The sequence below is a fragment of the Hyla sarda genome, chromosome 6 (genome assembly GCF_029499605.1).
Source record: "Hyla sarda isolate aHylSar1 chromosome 6, aHylSar1.hap1, whole genome shotgun sequence".
NCBI lineage: Eukaryota > Metazoa > Chordata > Amphibia > Anura > Hylidae > Hyla > Hyla sarda.
The window spans coordinates 245,554,114-245,579,938 of NC_079194.1; the positions used below are offsets into that span (position 1 = coordinate 245,554,114).

The following is a 25,825-nucleotide window of genomic DNA, read 5'->3' on the forward strand; positions in this document are numbered from 1 at the left end:
AAAATACGGGGAACCTTACACAAAAATATGTGGGGTTCCAGATACCAACTAAGCAGCAACAGTCTGACATTACCGGTGTGGGTCAGGACCATTGTTATTGTCCCTCGTCAGCCTAAATAATGCTAGCCTGTAACCACCTAGGCTCAGGAGCACATGCTTGTACTGGCTCTCCTTGGCACCCTTGTGGCGGTGGGTATTGAGTAATATTTGGGCATTAACGCTAGCTGTTTTTGGGGCTTACGCTCAGCCATGGCTTAGTAATGGACTCTATAAGACAGCTTCTAAGCCTGAAAAGTAACTTTGCATTACAAAAAATACTCCTCCACAAGCCCTCAGTAACTATTTTATTTAACCTGCTGGTCACCGAATACACGTATCTAAAACAAGAAGAAAAGAAAAAAACATGAAAAAGGGGTTAGTACATTTAAGACACTCTACCCTGGGGAGAGCACCCATTAAGTAGTGTGTTCCCAAACAGGGAGGCTCCATGTGTTGCTGAACTACAACCCCATATTTCCCAGGTAAAAGGAATGCTTAAAATTCCAATGTAAACAGAGCCATACTTACCACCCTGGCTCCTGGCTGTAGCTCCCCTCTTGTGAAGTAATAGTTATTGGCATGGGTACACCAGACCAGGCTGGAACAGGAGCCGGGGTGGTAATATATATATAGATGGCTGTATATATTGTATACCCCCCCCCCCCCATGAGTTAACTAGCTCAGAACACTAACTGCTCAGAAGCACTAGTTAACTCTTCCCTTGCTGGCGCATAACACTCAGCCCAGTAAGGGGTTACAGTAAAAGCAGTGATCTATACAGATCACTGTTTTTACTGTAAATTCTTGCTGGTCAGGAGATATACAAATTCCTCCGGCCCAGCATGAGCTGTGCCTCTGGCTGTATAGCTGCAGGTGCAGCTCCTTCATGCTAGGAATAGGGACTTCCATCAGTATAGTGACAGCTCCTGTATCCTATACATTGGTGCACTATACTATATGGCAGGTGAAGGTCAATAGTGATGCTATGCATTACACCAACAATACGTCAATGTTATTTCATGGGGAATACAAGGATTTACTAACACGTCAGAAGAGATGACAGCTCCTCTTTAATAAGGGAAAACCCTTAATAAAGTGGTTGATCTACGGACAAATGACACACCTTCGTATATATAGAGACACTAATAAGTTGCTGAAAAGCATCAAGGATGACAGCAGGAAATTTGCAATACACTGCTGGGTGTCTTTAGGTTCCCATAATGTACACAATAGATAAATGTTGAGAAATCTGGGGAAAGGATCTAGTATGTTTCAATTTAACATGCTCACTTATAATACCAATATTATGTTGGATCACCAGACATATGTGAACGCACCCTAAAGGTGCTCACACTTTAGACTAAAGTAGGCTGAAGATGCCTGCTTTGGCCAACTCTCTAAAGCGTATAACCCATCAGATGTTGTGATGACCAATAAAATTGGTGGAAAGGGTTGGGTGTGTTGGATCTTTGCTGCTGTTGTACGGATCTGATGGACTGGTTGTCTCGGGTCTTCTCAAAAGGAGGAAGAAGAGTCTGAGAATATGATGTTGAGCCAATGTCTCTGTGAATTTCTCATTGTCTATAGTTACAAGAGATGGTGGAAATGTCCGTCCTAGATGGTCTCCTCCATATTCTCTATCTTTTGCTCCCCCCCAATGGTAAAAAGGATAGGATTAGCCATGAGGAGGCATTGTGTGAGAGCAGTCAGCCTTTGAAGTGTGTTAAAGAGGCATTGGAGGTTAAATCAATGGTCGAGAATAGCACTAGTGGGATTGGTTGTGGTGGGCATGGTGGTGAGATTATAAGGCAGAGGCATCATGGTGGATTTGCTGAGGGGAGCAAGGAGCCCATGATCAGACATCGGAAGTTCATGCTGAGATGTGAATGAGTTTGATGATGATGTGTTTGATAGGATGTGGGAATGAGTTGAGGAGCAGTTGAGTTCAGAGCAGGAGTGCAGTGATACTGTTAGCTGTTAGAAGAGTGTAGGCGAGAGAGGGTCAGAACATCTGCCAAGCGTACCAAACATGAGCCTGCTGGTCTGATCAGCTCAGGTGATGGGACACTGCTGTATCTGTGGGCCTGAGGAAGAGGGGCACATTTAGGTGGTGGTGTACCTGTTCGGTATTCTGCCATGTGGAGATTCTTTTATACCTTACCAGATACAGAAAATTTGGCACTATGCTGTCTCGACAAACAGAAAGTAAGCCGTAACCAGGGTTTAGAAACTACGCCTCTACATAGGCACATGGAGCAGCATCACAAGGCCGGGAAAGGACACGCCACAATGCAGGGAAAACCTTGCCCCTGCTTCAGATCCCTTCATCTGTCTAGTAGCCAGGCCTTGTCCACAGGCAGCACGTTCTCTGTCTTGTGTCATGTTCTCCTGCTCTATCCTGTCAGTTATCTATTGGGGAATCCATGTCCTACAAACAACAGTATTCATCCAGTCACCCTGTTGCAGTGCAACTTAATTTACACCCGACAAATTTGTTGGTGGAGCAAGCACAACTGTACCACCTTGTTAACTCAATGGCCATTAGTCTTCTACGGACCACTGGGTCAACATCCTGCAGTACAAGATTTTAACACAACAAGGCCAGGAAATAGTAGTGACACCTCCAAGGTTGCACCAAACTGGTTTAATTTCTGACACCTGCCGCCTAAACTCTTTCTAACCTCATTCAGGCCCTCCTCCATGGACATCTTACAGTTCCCTTCAGGGAAGAGCATAGCTTACTGTTGTCTTCCTCCCTACTTTCAACAGTGCAAAGTCAATCGCTACCATGCTGTATTACATCTTCTATAAGCCTGGTCGAGAAAAGTCACACAACGGACTACATTCTGCCCTGTCTGCAGCAAGAAGTTTCACACTGGCTCTCTGGTCATAATTTATTTATTTTTTTAAATGAAGAAAAATGGAAAATATTTTAATTTTAAAAGGTAAACGAGCAAATGTAAACCAAAGACAATTGGTAGAAAATCTTAAGGAATAAAGATGTGAAAGATTATTTTTCCCGCAATGCAATTCCTATATGTAGGTCCACTTTCAAGTAACAAGAAATCACATATTGTGTTAACCCCTTATGTAAGGTTCGTGGTAAAACCGCTATAATCCTACTGAGAGCCACACATGGCTCCATTACCTATAACATTATAATTTTGCATAGATTACAATGGGGCAGTACTAAATCCACGAAAAAGGCATCTCATGTGCCCGGGAACAATAAATAGCTAAGGTCAGCGATGAGATGTGAAGAGAACAAGAAAAAACAGTGCTGGCGCTCAAGAGATATCACTTAGGTACAATAGGAGGACTCAGGATGTATACTTGATATTACTCAATCCTCTTGGGGGGACCAAAAACCTATACTAATACTTGGTACCCCCCTCCACGTCCGCTTATTACGGGTTCTCCGCACCGGATCGATCCAGACTCCGGTAAAATGGATTCATAATGATCACCGCAGGCGTCCATGGCAGAAGTTGTTTATTACTGATATTTTAAAAACTATAAAATTACAATAAAGTGCTATGGCAACGCGTTTCTGGGAGATTAAGCAGGTAGACTCCCCTTCCTCAGGCCGTTACAATCCAACTGGTTCACACACAATTTATACATAATTTTCACTCACGTGGTATATCTGTTTTCTGTGGACTCTGCCGGCATAAACAGAGAGGACACGCTTCCGGCTTCCCAGACTTCCGCGCGACGCTCCATGCGTCACCGGAAGTGTCCCGCTTTCTCAGTGCACCGTTCGGGGCACTGGCTTCCTGTGCGTCACCTCTGGACCGCACTCTGCGCTCCACGGCCCCCATTTCCCGTCTCCTGGAACGCATGATGCGCTCCACCAGCAACGGAAATTATGGGCGGCCGATTGCGTTTCACCAAGCGCCTCCTCTCAGCTCACCGGCAATTTCCAGAGTCACATTTAAAAGAACTAAATATAGACATATATATATATATATATATGCACATACACACTAACACACACATATACATACATATATATATATATATATATATACATACACACACTCATACACATACATACATACACAAGTAGATGCCGAAATGTAATTTAATAATAATACATGATATAAAAATTTTTGAAATTATTTAAAAGAAGAAAGATATATATGTTATAATAAAACTAATGTATACTAACTATAAATACAACGTTCACCGGATCACATCCACCTTTCATAGATATTAATAGTCTATAATGATCGGTGCATATATTGTGCTTCAATTCTAAAATTATTTCTATTAGAGCCGCAGGACTTTTCTCATACTCCAATGGGGTTATATTTAGATCTTATTGTGAAGATAGGGATCCGCACCACCGGAGTACACACTGTACACTTCAGAATACGGTTTCCAAGGCTTCATTGAGGCCCATAGGGCTCAATGTGTTAAGGCGAAATATCCAGTACATCTCCCGATGGCACAGATGTCTAAATTTCCCCTTTTTTATTTGATCAATGGGGGAGATTTATCAAAACCTGTGCAGAGGAAAACTTGCCCAGTTGCCCATAGCAACCAACCAGATTGCTTCTTTCATTTTTCACAGGCCTTCATAAAAATGAAAGCAGCAAGCTGATTGGTTGCTATGGGAAACTGGGCAAGTTTTCCTCTGCACAGGTTTGATAAATCTCCCTCAATGGGTGTAATTTTTAGTCCAAGGGGTTGATCTTCGTGGAATTGAGCAAAGTGATGAGACACACTATGAAGTTGGTATTTATGATTGATATTTAATCTATGCTGATTTAATCGTTGTTTATAGTTCGCCCTATGTATTTTAACCCACACGGGCATTCGAGCAGATAAATAATATAGCTACTCTCACAGTTGAAATAAGAATTTATATTGTGTGGTTTGGGCTCCTCTTCAATATCAATCTGTTTAGTTTTATGGGTTATGTATGTACATCATTTGCATTTAGATTTTCCACATTTATATACTCCTTTTATTACTCCGTTTTCCAACTATGGTGTTCTTTTTTTGTTGATGGGGTATGGAAGGTGCTACTAGATTTTTCAAGCTGCTAGTTTTCCTAAAGATACACCTAGGTTTATCCCCTATAGATTTTCCTATGATAGAGTCACCTAGTAACATGGCCCAATGGTGGTCTAGTGATCTTTTAACTTGCATATGGCAAATGTTATATTTAGTTAAAAAAGCCAAGTTAAATTCATTGTCACTCCTGTCATTCTCTTTTTTTATATGTATTTCCAGATGTTTTAGGTCTATCTAAACATTCATCTTGTGTAATTTTTTGAACACGTTTCTCTGCTCCCTCTACTAAGGTCTTTGGATATCCCTTCTCTCGAAAGCATTGTTTGATCAGGGATAACTGTTGCCTGCATTCCTGGCTGGAGCTGCAGTTACGTTCTAATACGTTTCATCTGACCAAATGGAATGTTTCGCTTCCAGGACTTCAGATGACAGCTACTGAAGTTTAGGTAGCTGTTCGCATCCACCTTTTTAAAATGAGTGTTGGTGCGAACAGTTACCTGGTCAGCTCCTATATTAAGATCCAAAAATATCACTTATTTCCTATCAGTGTGGGCTGTATATTCCCTGAGTTCAGTTTCTAGGCCATCCCATATGATGATTACATAATCAATGAACCTCCTATGGAATTTCACCCTGGGATCATGTATATCCCTTTCGAAGGCTCCCATATACAGGTTTGCGTAGCTAGGGGCAAATTTCGTCCCCATAGCGGTCAGCGATGAAGGAGAGATGAGATGACCTGTAAACACGTGAGGGGCTTTAACCACTAATTCGATAGTTGACATGAATCTCTGGCTTTATATCGCACACTAGGGACAGTAACTGCTCTAAAACCATCTCTATGATTTGCTGATAGTTCTCCTTTATGATGGTGATCTTCTCAGTGATTTCCTTTTCCACTCCTTCACTGTAGTTACCGTGAGAGCCTAAAGCTGCTGCCTCTTTAGCTTTGAACTCCTTCTCATGCTGACACTGGTACTGCTCTATCTCAGCCTGAGCCTCTTCCTTGGCTTGTTTCAGACATCTGTTCTTTTGTTTCTGGACCTCCAATACTCTCTTGGCCTCTCTCTTCTCTGCCTGCAGCAGCTGCTGAATCCTCGCTGACTGACTCGCCATGATGGTCGCCCCACCCGCTCTCCGCTCTCACACAGTGTATTCTCTAGTCTTAATTTGAGATTGGGAAACAAGGTTGCTGATACCAGGACCACAACTGTTACTGCCCTGTGTGTAGGTGGCATGACTCCTTTTCCCTGTACGGCACATGTGCAAAATCATGTTGTCAAACATTTCTTGAAAAATTGTGGTGTTCTCAGGGATGTGCTTTGTCCAGTAATGTTTTTGTTTGTTTTAAGCATTCCTATACTTTTAAACATGCCCTCCTTGACCTACACCGTCAAAAAGATCTTTCCCAACACTGCCTTATATGCAACATTCCAAAATTGTGTACCTGCAGCGCAAAGCGGTGACAGACTTGCATCACACAGAGTTTTTGGAGCCACTTTGACTTTCAGCTGGGGCATTGACAGATAATTAGAGACACCTGTCACGTGCTCAGGCTATTCAAAAAGGCAACATGATTTGTCAGCAAGGACAACAGTGGATTTAGCAATGTTATGCCTTCTGAAGCAAATGCCCACAGTGATGACTGAGCAAGGAGGGGTGGAAGAAGGTTCATTTGGCTGGCAACAGTATGGATGCTCTTCTTGAGTTGTTAAATGAGGAGGATGAAAAAGTGGGACCTGAGGAGGGGGATTTGGAGATGAAATCTGTCAAAGGGATAGGGTAGAAGGAACCTACACAAAGTGACACTGATGATAAAGACAAGGACTATGATGAGCAAATTTGGCAGTATGGAACAGAGATGAAATTAGCTGGGCCCTCGGAAAAGCTAGTAAGGATTGCCAGTTGTATGTTTTCTTGCACTGACAGACATATTAAGTGTTTAAAGGAAAAATGAGTACTGATAACCACACTCTTAAACCCTCAGTATAAAGTCAGATCGGGGGAATTTTAACCTTTTTGAGGAGGAGGATAAGTTAGATTTTTATAGGCAGAATCTAAGTGGCCATCTTTCCATGGCTTTCCTGCAACAAACACCTGCCGAATGGGGGTCCACTCTCTGTTCCCCACTGAGTCAACGCTCTACTCCCTCTGTCAGCACTACATCTGTAAGAGGCAGGAGCAACAGCAGCGGCATCTTCACATCATGACAACATTTTTACATCTGATATTACACATTGACATGAATCGCCACCAAAGGCATGTACACCCCCACCTGAACAATCAAATTAATTCATAGTTAAGCTGTGCCCTTTCTCTGACAGACACCATGAGCCCAGACTGCATGAATTTCTGTGTCACTAGATTAGACCATTGGCCAGAACTTGCCCTGGTTGCCCTGTTTGCCATGGGTGTTGTTGTGCACCCTCCAGTTTAGCATCAGAGAGAGTGTCAGTGTCTGCAACAATAAGTGAACTCACGTTTGTAAAAATGAACCAGGCATGGATCAGTGAAGAATTTAAACCTCTGTGCCGTATGCCATGGATTAGATAGTACTACCAACACCCCTGCTGTCCAGTGGCTACAACTCCCACCGGTCCACTATTGCCTACTGCTCTGTCTGCTGGCTACTACAACCCGCACCCGTTCACTACTACCTGCTGTCCTCTGGCTACTACAACTTCCACAAGTCCACAATTGCCTGATGTCTGTTGGCTATTACAAATCGACCACTGCCTGCTGTCTGCTGTAAACTCCAACTCACACCAATCCAATACTGCCCGCTGGCTACTGCAAGTCCCACCAATCTACCAATACTTACTGTCCTGGCTATGATAAAGAACGTTAGATGCTGTTAGAAAGGGGGCATGGCTTTTTGGTAGGAAACTGGAAAGGGGCGTGGCTTACACAGCAAGACTGGGTGGGGGAGAGAGGAAACAAAGTGGACTGAGGATGGCAGGTTTTTCCAACAGGGAAAATGGTCCAGTAAGGTTATAATTGTATACTACACTATAGTGGGCCTGGCCAAGAGGGGATAAAATATAATACATTTTTTGCTATCTGGAGTACCCCTTTAATTTTGCATCATTTCTGCTCTTATTACCATGGAGCAGAAAGGTGCAGGTCCCAAGAGGAATTCAGTGAGGCGAAATTTTCCAAGCTTAATTGCACAGTTTGAACATACCTTTAGGTTAGGGTCACATAGAACAGATCCACAGCATATTTTATGCTGTGGATCTGCCGATGGTGGACCCTACAGTGTGCCTCCACAGAGATCTGCGAGTTGCCGCGCGCATGCACAGTGTACTTGCAGACATTTTGGCCGCTTCCTGAGCTAGGCCGAGAGCAGCCACGATGTGTGCGAGTATACTGTTCATGGGTGCGGTGACGCGCAGAACAATGTGTGCTGCGGAATGCCGCTACGGGCAGGCACAGCTGAAGGCACACTGTAGGGTCTGTCATTGGCGGATCTGCAGCGCAAAATACGCTTGGGATTTGTTCTGTGTGACCCTACCCTTAACTGGATCGCTGCTTGGTTAATCTAACAGGATAGATTTAACATAATTGTAGCAAATTATCATCTACATATATTGCTATTTACTGACACCAAACAGAGATCTTGAAAAATGGTGAGAAATTAAAATGCAAAGAAAAGGGAGTTAAGGTGTTTTTTTTTTCTCATGCAATGAATAAACTCTGTTAACATAAAACCAGAAAACACCTTTTAAACTCAGACCACTTATCTGATGCTTGAGACGATTTCCTACTTGTAACTACTTAGTACATGCAGCTGAATGATAACATATGTGGTAACCTGCCATGTATGTGTCCTCCACACTACACTTTACATTGACTGAGTCGTACTTTGGCATTATTGGCTTTAGTATTAGTCAGAACACTAGAGCTTAAGGTAAATCACATCTTTTAGCAAGAGCGGCTAGTGACCTTCTCACTATGTAAATGTCTATTGCGGTTCTTAGTCCTCTGTTATGGAGGAGAACCGCACAGCAACATCACAAACACTGCTGGGAAAGCATGGCAGGAACATGCAGTCTGAGCCAAATCTAAGGGTCTATTCACACACCAGAACTTCCACTTGTGGAATTCCACATAGGGGGTTATTTATCAAAGCTGTCTATGTCCCGCATCAATATAGACCAAACTACAAAGGGTTAGGCCGGTCTATTGTGCACCTAATTTATCAAATCGCGCACGGCTCTTGATAAATTCTGTGCACAGACTTCGGGATCTATGCTTTCGTCTATATTTAAACCTGCTCCAACATGATCTGACATTTCGGCGTACTCTCAGCCGATGTGACTTGTCGCTGAAAAGTCTCTTTTGATAAATTCAGCACCAATGCATTTTCCAATGCATTTCCGTCTAAAATAGACTAGAATGCATCATGTTCTAAAAATCCTCTAGAGCAAAAATCGCAGAAAAGTTGCACATATTTAGACTGCGACTTTCTGTGCGACAAATGTAGACAGGAAAAAACAGTCTAAATCCTTTGATAAATCTCCCCCATAGACTTCTATGGGATTCCGCCCTCCCATTCACACTTCAGAATTTCTGCTTGCATGACGAGGCGTGATGTCATGTCCCCAGTCCCGGAAACACGGAGGTTTCCGAAACTGGAGACGCGGGTGCTGCAGGAAGATCGCGGGGGGTCCCAGCGACGCCCATCCCCCCCCCCCCCCCCCCCCGCGATCCGACATCTGATAAAATGTTTTTGCCTGGAATACCCCCTTTAAGTTGTAAAAATCCAAATGCCCAACCCCTCTCTCCCCCAAAATAATCTGTGGAGAGTCAGAAGGCTGCCATACACTTGGGATAGTCAGTTAAACCTGACACAGGAGTTTTGCTGATATTAGCCTAATGCAGTCTTATGATTTGCTGAACCTAAATGTAATACATTGGCTATTCATTATTTGACGTACCTATACACCTAATACTAAAGGTGGCCTTTTGACTCCCCACGGGCCTGCGTTTATGTGTTGCGAATAAAAAGAAAGGGGAGGTAAAACAGCTCTGGCGGCGGCTTATATCCTAGAAAACAAACAGGTTGGACACCTTCAATTCATCGATGGAGAATTCTTACTGTAGATTCACTCATGTCTAGTCGGCAGTCGTCTCATTGCCATCAAAAGAACAATGACAATGGAAAGTAACACCTCTGGTGTAAAGCTGGACACAGATAACAAATAGTCCACCATTCACCGCACCTCCTCCACAGAGCATGCCCACAACACTCTCGCAAAGAAGGCAATATGTACATTTTATGTCCAAGTACCTGTCGTAAAGCAAATCTCTGGTGTTGTTGGTGAATTAACTTGGGCAAAGTATCTGTAAAAAAAAATAAACAAAGAAAATTAGAAAATAAAAACATTGTTTCAGCGTATAATCAGGAAAAAATAATGTTTCAGCATATAATTTATTGTAGTAATAAAAAGTCAAGATAAGACATTCCCTTTAATAATAGTTTAGGAGTCAGTCTCATGCCAAAAACTGAACACACGGGGAGATTTATCAAAACCTGTCCAGAGGAAAAGTTGCTGAGTTGCCCATGGCAATCAATCAGATTGCTGCTTTCATTTTTCAAAAATAAAAGCAGCGAACTGATTGGTTGCTATGGGCAACTCAGCAACTTTTCCTCTGGACAGGTTTTGATAAATCTCCCCCTTAGGGTCTATTCACATGGCAGAATTTCCACTTGCGGAATTCCGGCTCAAATTTAAGCCCATAGACTTCTATGGGATTCCACACTCCCATTCACACTTCTGAATTTCCGCAAGCGGAAATTCAGAAGTGTGAATGGGAGTGCGGAATCCCATAGAAGTCTATGGGTTTTAATTCAAGGCGGAAATTCAGAAGTGTGAATGGGAGTGCGGAATCCCATAGAAGTCTATGGGTTTTAATTCAAGGCGGAAATTCAGAAGTGTGAATGGGAGTGCGGAATCCCATAGAAGTCTATGGGTTTTAATTCAAGGCGGAAATTCAGAAGTGTGACTGGGAGTGCGGAATCCCATAGAAGTCTATGGGTTTTAATTCAAGGCGGAAATTCAGAAGTGTGAATGGGAGTGCGGAATCCCATAGAAGTCTATGGGTTTTAATTCAAGGCGGAAATTCAGAAGTGTGAATGGGAGTGCGGAATCCCATAGAAGTCTATGGGTTTTAATTCAAGGCGGAAATTCAGAAGTGTGAATGGGAGTGCGGAATCCCATAGAAGTCTATGGGTTTTAATTCAAGGTGGAAATTCAGAACTGTGAATGGGAGTGCGGAATCCCATAGAAGTCTATGGGTTTTAATTTGAGGCAGAATTCCGCAAGTGGAAATTCTGGTGTGTGAATAGACCCTTAGATTTGGCTCAGACTGCATGTTCCTGCCATGCTTTCCCAGCAGTGTTTGTGATGTTGCTGTGCGGTTCTCCTCCATAACAGAGGACTGAGAACCTCAATAGACATTTACATAGTGAGAAGGTCACTGGCCGCTCTTGCTAAAAGATGTGATTTACCTTAAGCTCTAGTGTTCTGACTAATACTAAAGCCAATAATGCCAAAGTACGACTCAGTCAATGTAAAGTGTAGTGTGGAGGACACATACATGGCAGGTTACCACATATGTTATCATTCAGCTGCATGTACTAAGTAGTTACAAGTAGGAAATCGTCTCAAGCATCAGATAAGGGGTCTGAGTTTAAAAGGAGTTTTCTGGTTTTATGTTAACAGAGTTTATTCATAGTTACATAGTTAGTACGGTTGAAAAAAGACATACGTCCATCAAGTTCAACCAGGGAATTGAAGGGTAGGGGTGTGGTGCGATATTGGGGAAGGGATGGGATTTTATATTTCTTCATAAGCATCAATGTTATTTTGTTCCAGGAATGTATCTAATCCTGTTTTAAAGCTGTTAATTTTTCCTGCTGTGACCAGTTCCTGAGGTAGACCGTTCCATAAATTCACAGTTCTTATGGTAAAGAAGGCGTGTCACCCCTTGAGACTAAACCTTTTCTTCTCCAGACGGAGGGAATGCCCCCTCATCCTTTGTGGGGGTTTAACTTGGAACAGTTTTTCTCCATATTTTTTGTATGGGCCATTAATATACTTATATACGTTTATCATATCCCCCCTTAAACGTCTCTTCTCAAGACTAAACAATTGTAACTCCTTTAATCGCTCCTCATAGCTAAGATGTTCCATGCCCCATATTAGTTTATTCGCACGTCTCTGCACCCTTTCCAACTCCACAGTGTCCCTTTTATGAACAGGCGACCAAAACTGAACAGCATATTCCAGGTAAGGCCGTACCAATGCTTTATAAAGGGGGAGTATTATGTCCCTGTCCCTTGAGTCCATGCCTCTTTTGATACATGACAATATCCTGCCGGCTTTGGAAGCAGCAGCCTGACATTGCATGCTATTCTGTAGTCTGTGATCTACAAGTACACCCAGGTCCTTCTCTACCAGTGACTCTGCCAGTTTAATCCCCCCTAAGACATACGATGCATGCAGGTTATTAGTACCCAGATGCATAACTTTACATTTATCCACATTGAACCTCATTTGCCAAGTGGATGCCCAGACACTTAGTCTATCCAAGTCATCTTGTAACTTATGCACATCCTCTATAGAATGTACTGTGCTACAAAGCTTGGGGTCATCTGCAAAGATAGAAACAGAGCTGTTAATACCATCCTCTATATCATTGATAAATAAATTAAACAACAGTGGGCCCAGTACTGAACCTTGGGGTACACCACTAATAACTGGGGACCAATCAGAGTACGAATCATTGACCACCACTCTCTGGGTACGATCCATGAGCCAGTGTTCAATCCAGTTACAAACTAAAGTTTCCAAGCCCAAAAGACCTTAACTTACCTGTCAGACGTATATGAGGGACAATATCAAACGCTTTAGCAAAATCCAGAAACACTATATCCACAGTCATTCCTCTGTCAAGGCTTCTACTCACCTCTTCATAAAAGCAAATTAGATTGGTTTGACAACTTCTATCCTTAGTAAACCCATGCTGGCTATCACTTATAATACAATTATCCCCTATGTATTCCTGTATGTAATCCCTTATAAGTCCTTCAAACAATTTACCCACAATGCACGTTAAACTTACCGGTCTATAGTTTCCTGGGGAAGACCTAGAGCCCTTCTTGAAGATTGGCACCACATTCGCCTTGCGCCAGTCTCTTGGCACAATACTCTAAATATCATGAACAAGCGTACAGATATTACTAAACTTACCTCTCTAAGAACTCTTGGGTGCAATCCATCCGGTTCTGGAGATTTGCTTACATTTATATCACTTAACTTACCTTGTACCATCTCTACATTAAGCCAGTTCAGTACATTACATGATGTGTTACCAGCACTGACCTGTCCAATGTCAGCTCCTTCTTCCATAGTGTATACAGAACTAAAGAACCCATTCAGTAGCTCCGCTTTCTCTTTATCACCTGTGACAACCTCCCCATTATCATTAATAATTGCATATATTATTCATTGCATAAGAAAAAAAAAAGAAAAAAAACCTTAACTCCCTTTTCTTTGCATTTAAATTTCTCACCATTTTTTAAGATCTCTGATTGATGTCAGTAAATAGCAATAGCTGTAGATGATAATTTGCTACAATTATGTTAAATCTATCCTGTTAGATTAACCAAGCAGCGATCCAGTTAAGGGTAGGGTCACACAGAACGAATCCCCAGCAACACAGAACGAATCCCCAGCGTATTTTATGCTGCGGATCCGCCGATGACGGACCCTACAGTGTGCCTTCAGCTGTGCCTAGCCCCTAGCGGCAATCCGCCACTACAAGCAGACACACAGTGTTCTGCGCGTCACTGCGCCCATGCACAGTATACTCGCACACATCGTGGCTGCTCTCGGCCTAGCTCAGGAAGCGGCCACAATGTCTACAAGTACATTGCGTGTGCGTGAGGCAACTCGCAGATCTCTGTGTGCCTGCTTGTAATGGCAGAAATGCTGCTACGGGCAGGCAGGCACAGATGGAGGCACACTGTAGGGTCCACCATCGGCAGATCCACAGCGTAAAATATGCTGTGGATCCGTTCTGTGTGACCCTAACCTAAAGGTATGTTTAAACTGTGCAATTAAGCATGGAAAGTTTTGTCTCACTGAATTCCTCTTGGGACCTGCACCTTTCTGCTCCATGTAATAAGAGCAGAAATGATGCATAATTAATTGTACTCCAGAGAGCAAAAAATTTATTATATTTTATCCCCTCTTGGTCAGACCCACTATAGTGTAGTATACAATTATTACCTGTACTGGGCCATTTTCCCTGTTGGGAAAACCTGCCATCCTCAGTCCACTTTACTTCCTCTCCCCCATCCAGACTGAGACTTGCTGTGTAAGCCACGCCCCTTTCTGGTTTCCTACCTACAAGCCATACCCCCTTTCTAACAGCATCTAACCAAGCCACCCCTTCTTTATCATAGCTCAGCTCATCAAGCCACACCCCTTCTGACATCTTCTCGACAAGCCCCACCACCTTTCTAATGGTCTTTGCCTTGAGGACTGCTAGGAAATGTAGTTTTAATAGTGTGTGCAGGAGGAAGGAGCATAGAGAAAATGGAGCAGTGGGCAGAGGAGGACGCTGCATCAGGAACCAGTGAATTATGTCAGAAACAAGTCAGGGGGACTATGTAGGTACAACATTCACCAGGGGTGGTCTAATGGCTGGTCCACTCGGACGTGGTCTGAGGGCCAGGCCGGGTAAAGGGCCCGCCGCTGCTTCCAGAGATTCAGGACACTTGTACCGGATCCCCAGGCAGAAGAGAGAAACTTTCAGCTGTATGCACGTGTTCACACGCATACAGCTGAAAGCCTTCTCTCAGTGTGAGCTGCAACTGCAACCTACACTGAGAGGAAACGTGACCTCTGTCCCCACGCAGCACAGCCACCTGTGATATCACTCATTGGCGCCTGCACTGTGGAGCAAGAAGATTGTGGCCAGTGGAAGACCTCAGGAGATTGCTGCGTGGGACAGGTGAGTATCTGTTTTTGTTTTGTTCTCTACTTTTTTTTTATTTTAACTTGGCACATAGGGAAGGAGGGTGGAGGAGAGGGGACCCCTACATTCCTGGCTGCCCCCACATACCTGGCTGCCTAGTCTGGCCCACATACCTGGCTGGCTGCCTAACTACCTACCTACATACCTGTCTGCCTAACTACCTACCTACGTACCTGGCTACATAAATACTTACCTACATATCTAGCTATGTAACTACCTAACTACCAACATAAATGGCTACCTAACTATATACCTGCTTACCTACCTACATATCTGGCTTCCTAACTGCCTACCTACATACCTGGATAATTACTTGCATACCTGGCTACAGAACTACCTACTTACATATCTGGCTACCTAACTACCTAGCTAGCTACCTGGATATCTAAATACCTGGATACCTAAATACATAATTACCTACCTTCATACCAGGCTACCTAGAATCCATCATGGCAGTCTAATACAGACGGAGATGAAAAGGAAAGAGGACGACGCTGATCATAAAAGTCGTCTGTGAGTCCCTAGATGTAACTGTAATCACTTCTATGGTGTATATATCCTGTGTACAGATTGTATCTACCTCTATATGGTCCTGAATAAAATCATTTATGGTATACTGATCCTGTGTCCAGCTCATATCTACTGCCATATGTTCCTGTATATAATCACTTATATGGTATACAGATCCTGTGCACAGCTGGTATCTACCTCTACATGGTCCTGTATATATAATCATTTATATGGTATACAGATCCTGTGTACAGCTATAGCTACCACTATATGGGCATTGTATGGGGGCTACTGGTCTGTGTATAGTGGTTTTATTCAGTATAGTATGAGGGTATTATTCAGTTAATGTGCAGTGGTATATATTTCCTCCTTGTATACTGGTATTATTGGTCATGAAAATGTTTCTTACCAATGTTAACGTGTTTTATATATATTTTATTTTGTGTGTAGGAGTGGGGCATTAGAAGGAATTTGGGTGGGATAGGGACATGACAGAGGTGTGTCTCGGGACAGAGTCTCACATGGCACCCTTGCTTTATTTGGTCCTGGGGCCCTGAGTGTTGTCAGTCCACCCTTGTCCCTTACCATGTGCAGTATTCATTTTTACATCCCTCCACAACTCCTTTAAGCACCAAACAAAAGGAAAGTTATAACATTTTTGCTCATATACTACTACCCGGCCCTACTCTTCACCAACATCATTTGTCAGAGGAGAGTTGGGAGGCCACATACACATTTTATATGTGTTTTTTGACCAGTGTGCCTCCAGCTATTGCAAAACTACAACTCACAGCATGCTGGGAATTGTAGTTTTGCAACAGCTACAGGCACTCTGGTTGTCTTAGACAAGTTAGTCTATGGAAATCATTTATCATCAGGGGATTTATAAGTTCAATTTCTTCTGCTTATTACAATTCTTTCTTTATTTTGCAACACATTTATCAAAATGTTGCAAGCGGGTTGCCATAGGTGTTGCTTGAAGGGGTACTCTGCCCCCAGACATCTTATCCCCTATCCAAACAAAAGGGAATATGATGTCTGATCGCAGGGGTCCTGTTGCTGGGGACGTCGGGTGCAGCCCCAGAGGCTCGTGACATCACGGCCACATCCTCTCAATGCAAGTTTATGGGAGGAGGCGTGACCAAGAAGTCACGAGCATCCGCCCGCATCGCCAGTCATCCGGCACGTAACGCAGTTCGCTCCGTGAACCGGATGTTTGGGGTACTGCAGCCGAGATTGCGGGGGTCCCCAGCACCAGGCTGGGAAGACTGAATCTGCAATAGGCAAGCAGCTTGGTGTGAAGAAATCAACTGTGGGAGCAATTATTAGAAAATGGAAGACATACAAGACCACTGATTATCTCACTCGATCTGGGGCTCCACGCAAGATCACACCCTGTGGTGTCAAAATGATCACAAGAACGGTGAGTGGAAATCCCAGAACCACACGGGGGGACCTAGTGAATGACTTGCAGAGAGCTGGGACAAAAGTAACAAGGGCTACAATCAGTAACAAACTACACCGCCAGGGACTTAAATCATGCAGTGCCAGACGTGTCCCCCTGCTTAAGCCAGTACATGCTGTTCGGGCCTGTCTGAAGTTTGCTATAGAGCATTTGGATGATCCAGAAGAGTACTGTGAAGCATGGAGGTGGAAACATCACGCGTGGGGCTATTTTTCTGTTAAGGGACAAGGACGACTGATCCATGTAAAGGAAAGAATGAATGGGGACATGTATTATGAGATTTTGAGTGAAAACCTTCTTCCATCAGCAAGGGCATTGAAGATGAAACATGGCTGGGTCTTTCAGCATGACAATGATCCCAAACACACTGCCCGGGCAACGTAGGAGTGGCTTCGTAAGAAGCATTTCTAGGTCCTGGAGTGGCCTAGGCAGTCTCCAGGTCTCAACCCCATAGAAATCCTTTGGACAGAGTTGAAAGTCTGTGTTGCCCAGCAACAGCCCAAAAACATCACTGCTCTAGAGGAGATCTACATGGAGGAATGGGCCAAAATACCAGCAACAGTGTGTAAAAACCTTGTGAAGACTTACAGAAAACGTTTGGCCATTGCCAACAAAGGGTATATAACAAAGTATTGAGATGAACTTTTGTTATTGACCAAATACTTATTTTCCACCATAATTTGCAGATTAATTCTTTAAAACAGACAATGTGATTTTATGAATTTTTTTCTCATTATGTCTCTCATAGTTGAGGTATACCTATGATGAAAATTACAGGCCTCTCTCATCTTTTGAAGTGGGAGAACTTGTACAATTGGTGGCTGACTAAATACTTTTTTGCCCCACTGTATAGAAACCAATCTTGCTAATTCATCCTGTTTGCTAATTCCTTTCCTTGTGGAGGCTTGGTGGCCAAGCGGGGTTTTAGGAGGAGATAGGAGTGGTCCGGTTGACTGCACCCAGTGCACCAAGGAACTGAATTAGCATACAGAATAAAAGATGGGTTTCTATACAACGGTGCAGCAATGTTTACAAAAATAGCTGTCACTCTATTTTTGCAGTGCAGTAGTATATGGCAAAGGTGGTGTCACTTTCTCTTTTAAACAAAGGGACTTTGCTTGTGGATTCTGCCAAAAGAATGAACATGCTCATTCTTTCGGCAGACTCCTTAAACGGAAATTCTGCAGTGTGAACTGAGCAGAAGCCTCCCATTGAATGGGAGGCAGCTGCGTCCGGAACTTTTGCAGTGTAAACATACTAAAAGAGATGATTTGTGCTGCAGGGGTCTGTAGCTCACATAAGATTGTCTAGATTGGAGACAACTGTAACTTATAGTGGCCATACATTTTCAATAACTGTCTGCTGAATGTTTGTATGGCTGACTCTCCTAACCTCCCCATAAACATTCACCATAACAGAACGTTCATGTTTCCTCTATGGCAGGGGTCTCAAACTCAAATTATCTGGGGGCCACTGGAGGTAGAGGCTGGGCCGCATCAAGTATTGGACCAAAATTCAAAAATGTACAACTAATGCAATCCTAATAATAGTTCTAAACATTAACGGTTGTAGAGAATAGTGATGAGCGGCATTGCCCATATTCAAATTCGCGATATTTCGTGAATATATAGACGAATATTAGTCCTATATGCGTTAATTTCGCGTATTCGTTATATTCGCATTTTCGCATATGTGAATATTCGCATATTTGTGGACGAAAACAGTGAGGGGGTGGGCAACTTTACTATTGGTTGCTAGGGATGTTGTTGATAACCTCTGACAAGTGTATTTGCATCCTTTTAATTGGCCCACAAGTGAAAAAGAAGGAATATGCAAATATTCACATATGCGCATATGCAGAAAAAAAAGGGAATATTCGCAATTTCGAATATATAGTGAATATATTCGCAATATTCGCGAATTTGTGATATTCGCAATAAAAATTTGAAATGCGAATATTCGCGCCCATCACGTAGTGATGTAAAGAATTAGTAGAGAACATGGGCTTCTCTTACCTCCTACTTCTTGTTGCCAGAGACCTGGCAGCGCTTCCTCCTACACAGCTCAGCAACATTTGGCTTGAAAGCGGAAGCAACTGACACCCTCAATATGGCTTGAAGATGCTCCTCAGTAAGTTTGGCCCTGCACTTTGACTTATTGAAGTTCATGGTGGAGAAGAGCTTTTCACACAGATAGGTACTCCCAAAAAGGCACATGATCCGCTTGAACATCCTGGAAATCTCAGGAAAGTTTGTGGGCAATCCCCTCATAAATTGTCCACGCTTGTCTGTTTTCCCATTTATAGCCTTGAACTTAGTTTTGAGTTCAGAATTGCACTGCAGATCAATTAGCTCCATTTGAAGCACAGTGGGGGTGGGGCTCATCTTCCACATTGAAGTAGAAGGGGTCAGCAAACATTTGAAAAGTGGCCTAGTGTGTCTTGAAGTCTTCAAACCTGTCATCAAATTCTTCCTGTAGCTTTGCAATGGCATCAGAATACTTACTACTGAATGGTGTGCCCGAGTCCATGAGCACCTTGCATGTTGGGAAATGGCAGAGGTTTGTCTGAGAAAGCTGGGCTTTCCATAACATGAGTTTTGCAGTGAATGTCTTGACATTGTCATAGGCAACAGTGACGAGCTGCCCCTGGCCTTGTAACTTCTTGTTTAGTATATTCAGCTCCTGTGTGATGTCAACAAGAAAAGCCAAGTCCATGAGCCATTTGGGATCACTTAGTACAGGAACAACCACCCATCCATCTCCATGAAGACTTTAACTTCTGCTCTCAACTCAAAAAACCTCTTTAAGACGTTTCCCCTGCTAAGCCAACGCACCTCGGTGAAGTATATAACATCCTCATATACGGACTCTATTCCCTCTTAAAGGTGCGGAACTGCCGATGCCTCAAGCCCCTGGATCTGATATGGTTGATGAATTTCAGGACGTCAGACATCACATTGTCAAACCTCAGGCATTTGCTGTAAGGGGCCTCTTCCACACCCTCCTCTTGTAGTTTTCTGTGAACATGCGCCATTTTCCTCCCTGTCATTGATGGCTCTCCATCAGTTGTTATTCCTGCAAAATTCTTCCACAATAAGCCAGCATCCACTATGGCTTTACACAGCTGGCAGAATATCTCCTGAGCAGTGGTCTGGCCATGAATTGGAATCACTGTAAGCAACTCCTCCAACACTTCAAAATTGTCATCGACACCATGGACATACCGTATTTTTCGCCGTAAAAGATGCACTTTTTCTTCCCTAAAACTGGGGGGGGGGGAATAAAGTTGGTGCATCTTATACGGCAAATACCTGTCCTATCGTGGCGGTCCCTGTGGCCATCAACGGCCGGGACCCGCGGCTAATACAGGACAACACCGATCGCGGTGATGCCCTGTATTAACCCTTCAGACGCGGCGGTCAAAGCTGACCACCGCGTCTGAAGCGAAAATAACACTAACCCGGCTGTTCACTCGGGCTTTTCGGGACTTTTCGCTGCGGTGAAATCACACCGGGAGGGACCTTACCTGCCTCCTCGGTGTCTTATCCGTGCCGGGATCCCCTGCATGGCCGGCGCTCTCCTTAGCCGTCATCACGTCGTCGCGCACGCCTTCCCATCATCCAATAGGAGCGGCGTGCGTAGTGACGTGATGGTGGCGACGGAGAGCGAGGATACCCGGCAGCAGAGACGTTCCAGAGCGACGGGGACACCGCGGGGACGCGGCGACAGCGATGGAGGGCGACATCCAGGGCAGCGGTGACGAGAGGTGACGGGTCCGGAGCGGCGGGGACGCGCGAGTACTACCTCCTATACCAGTGGTCTTCAACCTGCGGACCTCCAGATGTTGCAAAACTACAACTCCCAGCATGCCCAGACAGCCAACGGCTGTCCGGGCATGCTGGGAGTTGTAGTTTTGCAACATATGAAGATCCGCAGGTTGAAGATCACTGTCCTATACTTTACATTGTATTTGGTTCAGAATCTTTATTTTCTAGATTTTTATCCTATAAAATTAGGCGCGTCTTATATGCCGGAGCGTCTTATATGATGAAAAACACGGTATATTGCGAGCTGCGCAGTGTCAGTAACGTCTGTACTCTCATCAAGAGCGACTGAGTATGAATGGAAATGTTTAGCTTTTTCACACAGTTGCTCAAAAATGTTACTTGACAGGTCAGAAATGCGCTGATGTTGTTAAATGGACCCTTCTTTTCTGGACAGACTATACTTGCAGCCTGTAACATGCACTTTTTGATGAACTCGCCTTCTTTGAATGGCTTTCCTGCCCTAGCAATATTCTCACTCACCATGTAACTAAAAAAGAAAGAAGGTAGCAGCATTCCTAAAAAATGAACTGAAGCTGGGTGCACGTCAGAGCGGAATTCACAGGTTACAGGCTTCCATGTGTAGACACAAGTAGTAGAAGATCACTGCGGCACTCCAAGATGATGAATCAAGTGGTTAGCATTTATTCCATCAAGAAACACATGACATCGTTTCAGCTGCTACAATGCAGCCTTTCTCAAGCAAAGTACACAATTTATAAGACAAGGGAAGTGATGTCATCCATTAATTAGGCAGATCAACATATTTGCATATAAATCATAACATGTATCAAACAGTGATCAGATAGTGAACATCAGTGCAGTGGTAATAAAAATGAATACAGTAACCCCCCCCGACCTGCGATGGCCCCGACATATGATAAAATCGACATACGATGGCCTCTCAGAGGCCATCGCATGTCTATGTCAGCATCCGACAGCGCAAAATGCTTAAGTTGCTGTCGGATAGCAGTTTAAGCATCCTGGACAGGTTCACTTACCTATTCCCGCTGCTCCGGGTCCACTTCGCGATCCTCTGGCGTCTTCTGCATCTTCTCCAGGGTCCGGGCCTCGCTTTCCGGCATCGTTATTACATCACTACGCACGCCGCGCCGGCGCAGCAGCGTAATAACGTCACCAGAAAGCAAGGCCCGGACCCTGCAGAAGATGCGGAAAAAGCCGGAGGATCGCGAAGAAGACACTGGAGCAGCGGGACAGCATCGGGAGCCCCTTGGACAGCATCGGGAGCAGTGAGGACCTGGTCCGGAGCGGCGGGGACAGGTGAGTGTACCTTCCTATACATTGCACGGATCCCTCAACATACGATGGATTCGACAAACGATGGGTCATTTGGAACGAATTACCATCGTATGTTGAGGGACCACTGTATTCCATATTCTGTACATATCAGCAAGGTGCATATATAATGACATACAATGATGTACAGTGATATGTGATATTAAAAGCACTTACAGAGGCGGTGGTGTGGGCGGGCACTGCATGCCGGTGTAAACAAACACACGCCATAGGTGGCGGCATAATACATGCACGCCACACACTAGCCGGAAATGGCAGGGATGACGTGCGAACCTGGGAGGCCCGTACGAGCGTGCGGCGGGCCTGCGCAAACGCACATCAAGTAGGAGTGTTGTGCGGCCATATAGGATGAGGGAAGAGGTGACTCGCAAGGTGGCCTGGTTAAGTGCACATGCGCACACAGAATACGAGGCAGTGGTGGCCATATTGGAGATGGTATAATGTGCCAAACTTAACCCCTTAGCGTCTCCATGTATAATGCACGCTCACCAAGTGAGCATGCATCATACCCGGTAGATCCCAGTTGCTATAAGCAACCAGGACCCACGCTAATGCCGGACATCGCCAATCGGGCTGATGTCCGGCATTAACTCCTTAGACACGACCATCAAAGTTGATTGCCGCGTCTAAAAGTGAAAGTAAAAGCATCCCAGCTGCTCAGTCGGGCTGATCGGGACCATCGCGATAAAATCGCGATGTCCCGATCAGCTAGGATGCAGCAGGAGGTACCCTCACCTGTCTCCTGCGTGTCCAATCGTCGATTGATTGCTCCATGCCTGAAATCCAGGCTTGAGCAATCAACCGCCGATAACACTGATTACTGCAATTGAATGCAATGGCAGTGATTAGTGTATTGAATCAATGTACTGCATGTTATAGCCCCCTATGGTAGCCATAACATTGCAAAAAAAAAAGTTTAAAATTTTTTTCATAAAGATCATTTAACCCTTTCCCTAAAAGTTTGAATCACCCCCTTTTCCCATAAAAAAACAGTGTAAATAAAAATAAACATATGTGGTATCGCCGCGTGCGTAAATGTCCGAACTACAAAAATAATTAAACCGCATGGTCAATTGCGTATGCGCTAAAAAAATTCTGAAGTCCAAAATAGCATATTTTGGTCACTTTTTATACCATAAAAAAATTTATGAAAAGCGATCAAAAAGTCCAATCAAAAGAAAAATAAAAAAGTTATAGGGGTCAGAATTGGACAATTTTAAATGTATACATTTTTCTGCATGTAGTTATGTTTTTTTTCAAAAGTAAAACAAAATCAAACCTATATAAGTAGGGTATAATTTTAACTGTATGGACCTAGAGAATAAATATAAGGTGTAATTTTTATGGAAAAATTTACTGCGTAGAAACGAAAGCCCCCAAAAGTTACAAAATGGCATTTTTTCTTCCATTTTGTCGCACAATGATTTTTTTTCCTGTTGCTGTAGATTTTTGGGTAAAATGACTGATGTCATTACAAAGTAGAATTGGTGACGCAAAAATATGGATTTTTAGGTGCAAAATTGAAAGGGTTATGATTTTTAAAATGTAAGGAAGAAAAAACGAAAGTCCAAAAACAGAAACTGAAGCTCAAGGTGTGGTTTGTGGATCCAGCACGTGTCCAGCAGTTGGCATCGCCCCCACCTTCAGCTTCATTTTCTCCAAGTTTTAAGTTTTCTGATTTTGATCTGCCTAAAGTCAGTAAATTTCAACCATATGTTGATTCTTATGCTGTTGATACCTTCTGTTAATTTGTACGCCATGATATCACGATGTTAAGATCTAATACACAGCAACGTCTATCACACCCCAATCTGACTAGACAACAACTACAGGCATTGAATGAATTGATCTCATACTCAAACCCGCCGATAAAGGCGGTGGGATTGTAATTATGGATAGAACCAAATCATTCAAGAAACTTTACCACAACTTAGTGACACGCATACCTATCGAATGTTGCCACGTGACCCTTGGAAAAATATTGAGAGTCTCCTCGAGACCATCCTCAGGAAAGCTTTGGATGACTCAATCATTGATCAATCCTTATGCGATTTTCTTAAAGTATCCCATCCTAAGACCTCGGTTTTGTATTTGTTGCCAGAAGTATATAAATCTCTGGTGTCTCCCCCCGGGAGACCAATTGTCTCCGGGCGGGATTCAATTACAAGCCATGCGTCCATCTTTCTGGATTAAGTACTATGGCCTTACGCTACTCAAGCTAAATCATTTTGACGTAATATAACAGATTTTTTGGTTAAAATGGAGACCTTAAGTATACATAATGATGTAATTTTGGCTTCATCCGATCTTGTTTCACTCTACACATCTATCCCTCATGATTTGGGTCTACTAGCTGTTAAGAGAGCGATTTCTTCTGATTTTTCCTCCACTGAAACATCATTGATTATTTCATTGTTGGATTTTGTATTGTCTAACAACTATTTTACATTTAACAATGTATTCTACTCGCAAATCGCTGGAACCGCCATGGGAACCAATGTGGCCCCTACGTACGCAAACGTTTTTGTTGTGTCGTTAGAGGAATCCTCAGTCTATGTGTCCCACCACTTCAGCCATGTGCTGGGGTGGTGGTGCTACATCGATGATGTGTCCCTGCTCTGGGGCGGTTCCAGCGATGAGTTACATATCTTTCATTCAACAACATCTGTTTGTCCATAAAATTTACTTTAAGTGAACCTACGACATCTATACAATTCTTAGACATTTTGGTTTCTATTGACAACGGTAGATTGACCACAAGTCTGTTCACAAAACCTACGGATTGTAATTCCATGCTACATTACACCAGTAGACATCCCCATTCAATGATTAAATCATTAGCCCGCAGTCACATGCTCCGAGCTAGGTGATTAGTCAGCGATGAGTCCGAAATCACCTCTACTTTAAATAAAATGGCTGACAACTTTGTTGAGAGAGGGTATTCTAGAAAATTAGTCACACAATGTAAATCCAGTATATTGATGCTAGATCAGAAAAAAATTATCCATGATACAAAACCCCAAAAATGTCAGAACTGTATTGCCTTCGTTTCCACATTCAATGACCAATCAGATTTCCCGATCCATTAACCAACACTGGCATATCATAAAACCAGCATTTCCAAACACCTCTGAATTCCAACAACCACCTCTTTTTGTCATACAGGCGAGCACCAAACTTAAGAGATAAGTTGGTCAAAGCCGACATTTCCACCAAGGTCGGTGATGGACAACGATAAATTACAGTGAGAACCAACATAGATACACTGTACGCAAAGGGAGACTAGATCTCCCGGTTTCGAAGCACTTCGTAGAAGCTAGACATAGTGACAGTGATTTAAAATGTGTCCTTGTAGACCATATCCCCCCTCTTAAGAGAGGAGGGGATCGCACTGCAGTCTTGATGTCTTTGGGCCTAAACACTGAATTTGTGATACGAAGTAAGCTATAATCTAGTATTTGTTCACGCCTGTGGAAGACTGTAGATTGTCCATTTCCGTTTATGTAAGTGATTATTGCCTTTTTAGTGCAAATCAAGACCACATCTTATTTATTTCTCTTTCTTACAGAGCCGTTTGGACGGTCCCTGCATGCAGAAT

General features: G+C 43.5%; 2 protein-coding genes across 5 annotated transcripts in view; both read right to left on the reverse strand.

Moving 5' to 3' along the window:
- Positions 1 to 25,825, reverse strand: part of PKP3 (plakophilin 3) — a 161,563-nt gene that overhangs the window by 90,099 nt on the left and 45,639 nt on the right. For 2 of the 4 annotated variants that reach the window (XM_056526883.1, XM_056526884.1), the window contains exon 3: positions 10,355 to 10,407. The exons of 1 other annotated variant lie outside the window; for it this stretch is intronic. Coding sequence is in view for 1 of the 3 variants with exons in the window: in XM_056526880.1 (XP_056382855.1) it covers positions 10,355 to 10,407; positions 14,361 to 14,374 (67 nt within the window). In the remaining 2 variants the exon portion in view is untranslated. Of the gene's footprint in view, positions 1 to 10,354; positions 10,408 to 14,360; positions 14,390 to 25,825 lie in introns of those variants that run through there. One more of the 4 variants, XM_056526880.1, reaches the window with a different exon arrangement.
- LOC130276896 (V-type proton ATPase subunit G 1-like) lies at positions 5,821 to 6,177 on the reverse strand. The gene has a single exon (XM_056526886.1). It carries the CDS (start codon positions 6,175 to 6,177, stop codon positions 5,821 to 5,823), a length of 357 nt encoding a protein of 118 aa, XP_056382861.1.